Source organism: Ochotona curzoniae, unplaced genomic scaffold (genome assembly GCF_017591425.1).
Source record: "Ochotona curzoniae isolate NIBS_2020 unplaced genomic scaffold, NIBS_Ocur_1.0 contig_21, whole genome shotgun sequence".
NCBI lineage: Eukaryota > Metazoa > Chordata > Mammalia > Lagomorpha > Ochotonidae > Ochotona > Ochotona curzoniae.
The window spans coordinates 1,096,678-1,109,136 of record NW_024465322.1 but is presented as its reverse complement, the minus strand read 5'-3'; the positions used below and the strand labels follow the sequence as shown (position 1 = coordinate 1,109,136).

General features: G+C 44.6%; 1 protein-coding gene across 4 annotated transcripts in view; it reads right to left on the bottom strand.

Moving 5' to 3' along the window:
* HGF (hepatocyte growth factor) overlaps positions 1-5,997 on the bottom strand; it is a 63,102-nt gene extending 57,105 nt beyond the window's left edge. For 3 of the 4 annotated variants that reach the window (XM_040971068.1, XM_040971077.1, XM_040971059.1), the window contains exon 1: positions 5,682-5,943. In XM_040971068.1, the coding sequence (XP_040827002.1) occupies positions 5,682-5,769 (88 nt within the window). In that variant the 5' untranslated portion in view covers positions 5,770-5,943. Of the gene's footprint in view, positions 1-5,681 lie in introns of all 4 variants that reach the window. The other variant, XM_040971051.1, reaches the window with a different exon arrangement.
* Positions 5,998-12,459: the final 6,462 nt, after the last annotated feature.

Sequence of the window (12,459 nt, the reverse complement as noted above, 5' to 3'; positions counted from 1 at the left end):
TTGTCCAAAGTTAGCTGGGAGTCAATCATGCGTCCTCTTCGTCACCGTGCAGCTACTGGCTAATGACAAGGGAGGGAACCGTCTGCCTTTGTCAGTGCTTGGCAAGACCCTGATAACCAAAGGCATGATCGAAGCGCAGGCCAATTAGCTCATCACCTAGAGCATCTCATAGGGGAGAGCTAGCTGCCTGACTCGAGTGTTCCCATTGAGAGCCACACCGCGTTTATCTGAGAATTGCTAAAGTATGTATGGACACATGGTTTGTAAACATGCCGTAAAGATGGGGTGGAGAGCTCCCCGCACAAAAGACACTTGGATGGCAGACCGGGAAAGCATTCCATTGTCATCATATGTGGTGAGATGTGTCAGGACACAAGGGTGAAAGTTTTTTTTTTGTGCAGAAAATGTGACAATGCGGAGAGCAGAATGAGGATCTGAGACTGGCATCACACCACGGGCGTTTGCCAGCAACCACTGGCTCCGGTTGGTTTATTGAGCATACAGATGCTGCTCATTAATGTCTATTCTAACCTGGAATTCAGAAAAAAAAAAAAAAGAAGAAGAAGAAAAGAAAAAAAAAATCAGAGAAAATGTGAGGTCCTCTAGTTGCCTGTTCTTGGTAAAACTTTAAATCACCATCTCAAAAAAAAACCACAAAACTATGGTTTCCTGTAATGACGCTGTAATAGTTAACACCCCCCCCCAACTCCCCCACAAAAAGCAATGGCTGTGGCACAACAAATACAACTTAAAAGACATTTTAACAGCAAAATTCAATCACCCTAATCATCAATCAGCATGTTATTTATGGAGTGCAGAGCAAATGACTCGCATACGTTTGAGAGACACGTGATCATTCCGGCATCCTTATTAACTTGCCAAATGACTCTACCTGATGACTTAAACTGTTAATTACTCAATCTACTAAATACAGCTTTAAATTCACTTTGAACTTCAGGGAGCTGTTTAAACTGGGCTCACCAAGTAAATATTTTGAAAACAATTTGGACCAACCCCCCCAAAAAAGTGACAAATATGCAAAGTATGAGCCTTCACGATTTCATTCTTTAATTTATGGCAGAAGAGAAGAAACTGTTATTCTCCCAAGCAAAGGAGGCATAATTGGTTTCTGTCACAGAACTATGTTAATGGCACAGAACTCTCTCCACTTAAGAGTGCCTCCTTCTTTGACCTTGCAGCACTATTTTTTGGCATTGCGAAACATTACGCAGCGTAATGGGCATTTGATTTCCTATCTGAGTACTGCTCCAAAACTAATACCGGTTTTACTTTTTCTTTGCTCAACTTTTTTTCCTTAGGAAAGCCGGTATGCCTTCGACTAGGATACAAATTAAAATACACTATCTCCAAAGATAAATTGGATAAAATACGCCCCCATCTCGAAACATCCGTAAAATATCGAAGAAATTACTGGCAGATACACACACACACACACACACACACACACACACACCTGACAAAATTGTCTATCCACTGAAATAGAAGAATTCATGTGCATATTCTCATATATTTAGCTAATTCTGTTAGCTAAAACTACAAGATTAAAATTGACCTGCTGTGTCATGCGTCACTGTTTCCATCTAAAGATCAAGCAGCATTCTGAGAACAAACAAGTCTATGGTTTTGCTTTCTTAGATATTAAAGAAAAATGCAAGGCTTGTCTGAGACTACGAAAACGAAGGACGACCAATCAGAACTAGATTCCCAGAACTGCACTTCTCACTACGTCAGTCGGTCATTTATGCCAGGTAAAGAACCGATTGCTTCAAAATATGAAGTTGGAACAAGCCGTACAACAAGGAATCCATGCATTTTTCAAATGATTGCCTATTCAAGAACTTTTCCAAACAGAAGCCGTTTGAAAACAGCATCTGAAAATAAAATCCTTTTGCTGAAAATAGTCTCAACTGTCTCTACCATATGTATTAACAACTGATGTTAGTTTTACTGAAAACACTTAAAAGCCTAGCTTAATTTGGGAAGAAACTCAAAAAAATATCATTGGATCCGATTTGGCTCTACTATTGTGTGTGTGTGTGTGTGTGTGTGTGTGTGTGTGTGTGTGTGTGTGACTCTTAACTCAAGTTTATAAACAAAATATTGAAATGGAATCAAAGGGTGAGAGATCACCACAAATTTGTCATGCTTCCCTGTATTTTAAATTGCAACTTCTTTTCCCTTTAACACAGTATGGGAAAAATATTCTGGAAGTTATATATCCTGAAGAACCTTAAGTATTCATTTTGCGGGGGAAAAAGTCATAAGGATTGGTGAGAAAAATCTGCATAAGAGAAGCAAGGTCAAATGTATCAAGGTGCTTGAAGAAAGACACACTTCTCCCTCTGGTCCCTGGCCTCACACTCATTTCTCTCAATACCTCATATATTTTCTTCTCAGTGTGGACTAAGCATTGACATCAAAGGCAAGTCATGCAAGAAAAGGATTTGCAGGGTGTGGAAAGAAGCAGAAATCTGGCTGCACACACTCCAAGACATGCCCCCATGATTAGTGATCAACCGTTCTAAGTGGCAAGATGTGAAGATGAAAGTATACAAATATTTCATGGATAGCAATGGTTGTGACTGGAGATTTTTTTAATTTCCCAGGGCCAAAGATTACCCATAGGACTCCTATTGTGATTCCTCAAATCAACAATGGCCGTTAGAGAACGCCTTCTTTAGAGAAGGCAACTGGGTCACAAAGATGTCAAGAAGAGATAGCAGCAGTTTGAAATCCAGTGTGGGTGTGTGGAAGGAAACACAGCATTTCCTTCCCGGAAATTTCTAAAATAAAATGAAGCTTTTATGAGGTTAGGAGCCTCCTTACATGGCTTCGCCCTCCTCCCCTTTCTCTGTCTCCTTCTCTTCTTCCCCATCGCCTCATTCAGGGTCTCCAAGGTTGCTGTCTGTGTCTGCCTACAGCTATTCCTACAAGAGTGACCGGTGCACCCACTCTGAAATGCAACTTGAGTTAATCATCCTGTCATGACCATCACCATAGAGACCACATGTTTAGCACAGCACCCAACCCTAGCCAGTCTCCCCACCGTCGCCATCCCAATAACCCACTCCCTCACCCAGGACAAGTGCCCCCAGCCCCCAGTAGCTAGCTATCTTCAGTTGCTGTTGAATCTCCTTTCCAGGCTATCTCTTCATTTTCTCACCTCCTTGTGTTCACATACTTGGTCACCCCTGACTTAGGTCCCAGCCATGCTGCTGACCATCGCCTCTGAGCTCCACAATCACCTATTTCATTTCCCAAAGCCTTCAGTAGGGATCTCAACTATCATGTTAACTTATAAACATAAGTGACATCTTCAAGTCTCAGATTCCTCTTGTAAAATGAATCCTGAGCTGCCAGTCCTATCAGCATGAAGTCAGCCTTGCTTCAGCACTTGGTCCCTAGCATGTGCTCAGGAAGAACAGGTTTCTTTCCCACTCACGCACCTTGACTTCCCCAATGTCTCTTGGACACCTGACGCTCACTGGATGCTTCTTTTGCTACAAAGAATTGGCTGATTGTTCCCAGTGTAGGTGGCAGTGCACAGAGGGTCATTCAACAGAGACCAACCCTACAGGGTTGTGTCCACAACACTAAATATTCCTCAAGAAACTTTTTAATAAAGTATTTCCATGGTATATTCTGTTCATTGCTGTGGTCAGCACAGCACGTGATTCATTTGTAAACATTATATGAGTTTAGATTATGTAATAATACGGATTCGTTGACTAAACTAAAATGCATCCACAGCAAGCTAGAACAAGAAAAATTAACATTTAAATGTTCGCTACTCAGATGACATCATCTGGGGAATAATGATGGGGGGAGGAACAGAGAGAGGAAAAGCAGGGGAAGGGAAAGACTCCTACGTCTATAAAACTATTTATCGTGATAAAGAGTAAATACAATTTTAAAACAAAACACAAGATAATCGTAAAAAAGCAGAGGAAATTTTGTATATCTGTTCTAAGAATGTCACCACATTCTCCAGTTGGAAGCTTATTTGAAAGTACTGTTCAAATAAATTCGCCACCCAAGCAAAAGTTGAGTCCACCTCTGATGACAACGTTAGCTTCATCCACTTCAAGAATTCTTCACAACATGTCTGTATTTCTCAATTGGCTTCCCCCTGTCTGCCAGCACACACATGGGCTCATTTCTCCCTCGACTCAGGAAACACAGTCATTTCAACATCAGCCAAAGTGAAATATAATTACAGATGTGTCTGTTCTGCCAAAACTCAGTCATGCATGCCAGAAACAAATAGATGTTGTCCATGGTTGATCTACTGTTTGGGTTTTCCACACTTTCCTTCTTTGCTTTAACTCAGACAATTCCAGGTAAGGGTATTCTACTTCAGAACAGCCAATTCGTCATCTTTTCAAAAGGAAAGCCATCAGAACCTCAGCCAAGATTTCCATTTAGACTCGAAATCCTGTACACCAGCAATGTTCTAGAAAAATCCATTTTTAAGACAGCTCATCTTCAAGAAAGACAACCTGCTCAATCTGAACTCAGTGCTTCCACCACCTCCAGAATTTGACCCAAGTGCTTTCAACAGGCCCTTTACAAACTCTGTCTTTTTTTTTTTTTTCACACAAGGTCCATTTCACCAAGTAGAAGAAAACCAAATGGTTGGCCTGAGTTTCCTTAGCATTTAGCAAATTCTTGGCATTTTCCACAAATTGCGCTACATCAGAGAGTAGATCAGAGGTCTGATAAATTTCACATTTAGCTTAGCTTATCTCAAAAGATGCACCAGCTGTCCATTTCTTTGCAAAAAGTCTGTGTCTACCATCTGCCCATTTATTCTATCATTTTTTTTTTTAGTTGCCCTGAGTCTATGGTGGTGTTTACCACCTCTGCTGTTGTCACCCTAGTTACCGTGGGGGTGATACAACCAAATACAGAAGTTTCCTCTTGTCCTGATAACAAGAGAAAACTTTTTGCAGCTGCAATGACATCTGTAAAACTCCTGGGTGCAGGAGCTGCAAAGCAACTTTTTCCCAAACCTGCAGAGTCTGGGAAGAGAAAGCATGAGACTGACAGGAGCCCTCAAGTCATCCAACATATCTTGCTTGCCATGCACTGCATTCCAAGAGTTGGCATGCACTCCCCGCAGAGGCTTCCTCTTGAAGTTCTGCGACGCGCGTGTTACCCAGAATTTAATCTGTCTCTTCCTGAGACAGACCTGTGCAAAGTCACACTCTGCCCCCACAAAGGGGTGACGGTGTGGTGCCAAGTGGTGGAAACTGTCCTCTGATAAAAGAGGAGCCCCTGTCAGACTCACACCTCTCCCCCAGTTCAGACCAGACCCCCGTGTGTTCATCCTTAAACTTGCCCAAACCCTGCAAAATTGCAGCCAGCGTTCAGCACCACAGGGTGCAGGGGTGGCCACTGCGGAAGGAGGAGGGGAGAGAATGGGGGGGGGGAGGGATGTGGCACAGTAGGGATGCTAATTATCATCTTAAATGCTTTGCATCAGAAAGAAAAAGAAAGTCAAGAGAAAGTACTCCGAGAGGTTTGAAAAGCCCATTTCCCCCCTACGGAGTTGAGAAAGGATGCTGAGAGTCGGGTCAAGGCAGAGTGAGGGAGTTGAATGGCAAAGTTAGCAAGAGTTAAGATCGTCATCATCATCCGAATGAGAAAGGCACACTGACCTGCATACGGGATGGCAATGGGCAGCAGCAGCAGATGCAGCAGGACCTGCTGCAACAGCAAGACTGGCACAAGTTTGGACACCCACATGGTGTTTCTGGCGGGGCTGGCGGATCCCACTGCCGGAGGTGCCTGGCTGAGACAGTCCTGTTCGCAGTCAGTGCTTCCAAGAGCCGGTCAGTTCGAAGCTGCTTTTTATTGCGATGAGCTAAGTTTGTTGTGTGATTAACTGGAAGGATCTGGGTCTGAACTCCCTCTTACGGTAAGAAACTGTTTAACACAGCCCTTTACTCTTCTCCAGCCCCTCCTTCCTCACCCCCTCCTTCCCCACCAAACACCACCAAACAGACCCTGGCTCCCCCCACTCTCCACCCCGCCCCCCTCTGCTTAGGAAAGAAACTTACAAAGAGGAGGTCACCTGGCCAGAGGCCAGCTTCCATTTGGAAAGCCAGCTCCAGATCCCAGTGGCTCCTATCCGAGTCGGAAGGGAGGAGCCAGGCTCAGCCCAATAGCCCAATCCAGGCACAGGCAGAGGACCAATTCGCTCAATTGAGACTGCGAAATACATCAGTTTACAATATCTACTGGGGAAAAAGAGGAAGGGGAAGCCGCTAGGAGGGAAGCAAAGGGCTGTCTTTCACCAAATGTCCCTGAGCTCCTCCTCTGTCTAGTGTCACTGTTAGACCTGTCTGAATATTCTAAACCCTGACACAGGCCCCCCCCACCCACCCACCCACCCCAGGGATTTTTACAGACTGGGAGAGAAGGGCGGGCCGCGGGGGGGAAGCCAACTTACTCAAGCTAAGCCCGAGACAAGTGCAGGCTAGGTAGAAAAAGGTGGGCTAAGGAACCAATACGGTGTGGCTGGACTCTTACTGAACGGAAACCAACGAAACAAAGGTGTCCGTGGAAGAACTAGCAAGGTCGGAACAAGCAGCTTTTCTCGGAAGCTGTGCTAATGTCCCAGATCAGCACGAATTTGCCCCCAAGTGCAGTGTTCCCGGGACGCAAAATGCACTTCACTTATTGGGCACTGCTTCCTCTGAAACAGAGAGATACCTTGTCCGTCTCCTGACCCTGACCTTGGACTGCCTACGCTCGTGTTCCTGTCTCCCAGGACACACACCCAAATGCATGCAGAATCTGTGCACTTCTTTTAACTTATGTCCACTTGAGTTCCTGAATCAGGAGGGTACCTCTCACCTCCGGCTCCAAGTCGCTCACGTCCACAGCCCTCCACTACGTGCAGCTCATCACCACCACACACACCTCTCACTCCATTCCACCTCTGCAGTGCAAGGTGGATGTGCCAATGACTGTGAGCAACAGGTTGCTTGATTTCTGCCGGATGTTGCAAGAACCTTACCCTGTGCACCCTGTGACAATCCGGAGCTTCTGCCACTGACTGTCTGACGGGGAGTGGGCAAAATGTGCTAAGGATAGTGAAGCCAGAGCCTTGAAATGCTGCACAGAAGTGGCCGTAAGCAAAATTAAAATCATCTGCTACCACGATCCGCCTTGTGAGTGCTGCTCCACCTCCCGTCCCTCCCACACTCCTCCTCCCCTCCTCTCCCTGCCCCCTCCAGGCTCAAAAGCCCACCTGCTTGAAACTCGGGTCCTGAAGTCCAAGGTTATCTAAAGACAGGGATTACGACAAGTCCTTTGGAGGGTTTTCCTTGCATTGCCTTTTCCTGTTGCTCACCGTGCCCTTTTCTCGCGTTCTCCTTGTAAAAGGAGAACTTGAAAATCATTTGCCAGCCTCTCCTTGGCGTGCCAAGCAGCCAGTTTGCACTCTTTTTTTTTTTTGTCATCATTGTGCTTTGAGGACATTGTGCTTTGCAACTATTGCTTGCCTGACCATGACCCCACTGGATTTTGTGTGTGTGTGTGTGTGTGTGTGTGTGTGTGTGTGTGTGTGTGCTTTATTAGGGGTTAATGCTGTTTCAAGCTAACTGATGCCTCTGTAAGGAAGTTCTTGTAGGTACTGTTCACTGTTGCGACCTCCCAGAGAAGGCAGGGCCGCACGCAGAGTAGCATGAAATTAGGACAAAGTCTGGCTAAGACAAGTGATTGAAGGTAAGTAAGAAAATGAAGTTTATTAGGTTGCAAATCCAAAAGTATTCTGGTAGAATCACTTTGTTGTGTTTTTTTTTTTAAATAGTGCATTGTTTCTTTGAAAGGCAGAATAAGACATAAGCACAGAGAGAGAGTGAGAGAGACAGAGAGAGAAAGAGAAAGAGAGAACGCTTCCACGGACTGGCTCACATTCCAAATGCCCAGAACAGCTGGGCCTGGGTAAAGCCAGAGCCAGGAGCCAGAAGTTGCATCTACCCGCCTCACATGGGTATTAGAAACCCAGCTACCCGAACCTTGACCCGTCACCCCCAGTACAGATATATTGGAAGCAGAGACAGGATTTGAGTGAGGCACTCTGTGTAAGATGTGACATCTCAGAATGTCAGCCTTGCATCGGGAAAAAAAAAAATGTTTCATGTCCCGTGAAACATGGCGAGCACACTTTTCAAAAATGATGCATTCATATTTTCTTCAGTCTTATTTTTTTTTAATCTCCTTTTCTTCAAGTTTTTATTGTGAACGGAAGAAGGGGAGCGAGAGTGCTTTCATGTGCTGATGCATTCCCAAAACAGCCACCAGGGCCAAGAATGCAATTCAGTTCAGCTCTCCCACGTGGTGGGTAAGAACCCAATTGTCTCAGCCATCACCACAGCCTCCCAGGGGACACATGACCAGGGGGCTGGAGCCCAGAGCTGGGCACCGAATTCAACAACTCCTGGATGACACATGGGCATCTTAACTGGTGTGGTTATTGCCATGATGGAAGTCCACTCTCTTACTCCTTTTTGCCAGTCACTACAATTGTTTTCTCTTTATTGAAATATAGTTCATAAGTACTGGACTTCTGGTGTGTCTAAACAGGATGTTAAGTACTCTAGAAGACTTTTATTCCCTGCAATCAATAAGGGAATAATTATGATTCTCCATTTCTTTGTGGAGGAAACAGGTTTGATAAGCCTGCATTTGGCTAATCACACATACGAGTGCACACATAACACACTTCTTGTCTTCAAAAGCCCGAGTTTCTCAAGCACCAATGACAACTGTAAAAATGACCATGGAGAACTGGCTGACCTTGGGATCTGCAGACACTAATACTGTACGCCTTTGAATTAGTCATGTCATTCATGAAGAGTTTGGCACATGCAAGGTGCCATTGTGTTTGCAGCTACCACTCCTGTTGGTTCGGTTGCGTCATAGGCTGGTTTCAGATCCCAGATGAGCAACATATTACAGGTATCCCCAGTCTCCTAATGATCCCATTTTCCAACCAACAAAATGAAACACTATGAGTACATGCTGGTAATCATTTAACCATCTCCTATATATTGTTTCACTTTCTCTTTGCTGTTACACCAGAAAAAAAAAAAAAGTGGGGCATGTCTATCCAAGAGATATGGTTTGTTGTCATTAGTGATTTAAAGGAATGATAGCAATCTTGCCTGGGTTAACTTGTTAACGTATTATGGTTCTAAACCAATTATCAATTTACTGCTATCAACTGCCGCATCAGATAGAAATAGATACAAGATGAGGAGCTTTTCAATGTGCCTGCCAGCTCTAATACCAGATAATCAAACCCTTTAGTGGTTCCCATACTTCCATACCAGGCTGGCCTTTCACATCTAAGAAAGGTGTCCCTGGGGCCAGTGCTGTAGCACAGCAAATAGAGCCACATGGGCAATGCCCACATCTTCTATCAGAGCGTCGGTTCCAGTCCTGGCTGCTCTGGTTCCAATACTACCCAACTACCACTGGCATTCATGTGGCTGGGAAGGCAGCAAAAGATAAGCCAAATACTTGGGCCCCTACAATCCCCCTGGGAGACCTGCATGGAGCGTCTGGCCCCTGACTTTAGCCTAGGCCCTCCCCAAACAAACCAGCAAATGGAAGCTACATCTTTCCCTCTGTCACTCCTCTGTGAGTCTGACTTTCAAATAGATAAAATAAAAATAATCTTCAGAAAGAAGAAAGAAAGAGGTGCCTGTGTAACCTTTGGCACTGCTTTTCCTGTCTATGCAATTTTGTCATCTCATTTTCTCTGTCTTTGTGGCCTCTGTCTTCTAGGTCATCATTTTTCCTCTGAATATCTCACCAAGAAGGAAGGAAATACTCTTGTTAAAATTAAATTCAAATGTCATCCAATTTTGCAATTCGGGTCAGACAAGAAATATTTGCAAATGCATAAACCGAAAGCATGTTGCAAATAGGCAAGACGATATCTATTTGTAAAATTATGGGTAGTGGACACAACATCCGTATAAAAATCTAGACTAGGCAGCTACATATTCAAAGACAAATGAATTGAGATAAAGCAAAAGGAAACCTTTTTCGGTGCTGAGTGTCCTATGGGTGTCTGGGCCATCCCCGCTAGGGCACAATGCAGATACACAATAGATCATTGCTTAAGATTCTGTCTGGGAATCCTGCCTCAGTCTACAGTTGGTTTGCATGCCATTAACTGGTCCATTCCCTGGGAGAAAAACAAAGTAATGACACCTGAATCTGTCCATACAAAAGATAGAATAAGGATGCCAGATATGAGTGGTTAAAATGCTGCCTGCTGTCTGGATTGAAGTCTGGGTTCCACTTCCTAGTCCAGTGTCCTGCCAACACACATCCTGTGGTATAACAGGTAATGCCTCAAGCACTGGGGCTCCCACCACCCACCACGGATGCCCAGATGGAATTCTAGGCTCCTGCTTTTGGCATGACTCAGTAGTCATAGCTGTTATAAGCACTTGAAGAGTGAGCAGCAGATGGAAAATCTTGGTATCTTTGCCTTTTTTTTTCTTCTCATGACTCTGTCTTTCAAAGAAATCAATATTTTTAAATGATCCAATTAAAAGCAATTGGCAGGATTGGAAGGGTGTGTTGACTTAACCTAAAGTGGTTTTCCCATTAATTCAACCTTAAGTATTCAGGAGACGGCTTCTCACGGTCATCTGGTCAAATTATAGGCTCAGTAAGCCACCCATGACTTTTGCCACACTCCCAGGAAGTCTATTGCAGAATTTGTGGTGTGACCACAGTGCAGCATCCAGGAACATGACAGCAACAGTGTAAGTACATCATGATAGGGTAAGAATTGTCATGCGCATAAAAATAGCAAGGTTATTTTTTTTCTCTAGAAATATGCTATATATACTTAAGCAGAAATAATTCCTTTTCATGTGGTCACCGCATGCTATAAAGCAATAGCATGATGTATATTAAAAGAAGTTGTCCCAGGGAAGGCATTGTGGCATAGCAGGCATAGCCACCAGCAGGGGTGCCAATATCCCACATTAGGGGTAGATCCAAACCCCCACTGCTCCATCTCTGATCCAGCCCCCTGCTAATGACTTCAGCAAAGCAGCAGAAGGTGGTCCAAGTGTTTAGACCCTTCTAACCACGTGGGATGGAGCTCTGGGCTCCTTGGCTGCAGCCTGCGCCACTTGGGGCTGTTGCAGTCATCTGCGGAAGATGAACAATGAATGGATGAAGCATGTCTCTCTGGCTCTGACTTCCACATCAATGAATCTTAAGAAAAGCAAAGTGGGTAGAGCGGAACAAATTCTAAACTAACAGACAACAACCGATCTGTATTTTCCCTTTTGTAAGAGAAGGCAGAGATTGAGAGCACCAGGAAATCAGAGCTAAAACTAGAATCTTCGCTTTGAGCTTTGTGAGTTGGCAGCGGCGGATTCTCTGAACCCAGGGGCCCTCTTGAGGAACACCCCTCGCTATGTGTCAGGCTGGCTTTTATGGATGTGCACGTGTGGGCTGTTTTGTTAGATCTGCAGGGCCCGCAGACTTATAAAGTCTAAGCCCCCTACACCTGGTGTGATAGCAGTAGTTGAGTCAAACTCAGCAGTTTGGGTATCTATTTCTTTGTTCTAGGGTCGGAAGCCGACGACGATAAAATCAATCATGTAAGATAATCGAAATAGTCGCAATATGATGTTATCCAAGGCAACTGTTTAATCCATTTGTTTTGCATCTTAAATGTCACGTCATAAACTCGAGGGTTCCCTTTTATTATACGTACATGTTGCGCGTTTATTGCAAACTTGGGGATATCTGAGGCAACCCCGTTAACCAGATGGCATTCTGAGCCAGGAATGGCTTTTCAAAGTTGGCGGGGGTGGGGGCGGGAGGCAGGCTCCCCTTTCTGGAACTCAGTATGCGTGTGTGTTTCTTTATCATACCTTAAACTGCACACATTGTATCTGATATAATAACCTTTCTTAGAGATGATTGACAGAGCTGTGTAGCTAATGCTGGGATGGTTCAGTTCCATGTAATGTATCTTCATGATTTTTGATAGAACAGAGCTATTTATAAAGTTTGCGGGATCTGTCACCATTGGCATGTTAGTTTTTATTTTTATTTCGTTTTAAAGCTTTATTTATTTTTATTGGAATGTCAGATATACAGAGACGAGGAGAGACAGAGAGGAAGATCTCCCGTCCGATGATTCACTCCCCAAGTGGCCACAACAGCCATTGCTGAGCTGATCCGAAGCCAGGAGCCAGGAGCTTTTTCTGGGTCTCCCATGCAGGTGCAGGGTCCCAAGGCTTTGGGCCGTCCTTGAATGCTTTCCCAGACCATAAGCAGGGAACTGGATGGGAAGCTGGGCTGCCAGGATTAGAACTGGAATCCATAGGGGATCCAGGCACATATAAGGCAGGGACTCTAGCTGGTAGGCTACCAAACTGGTGC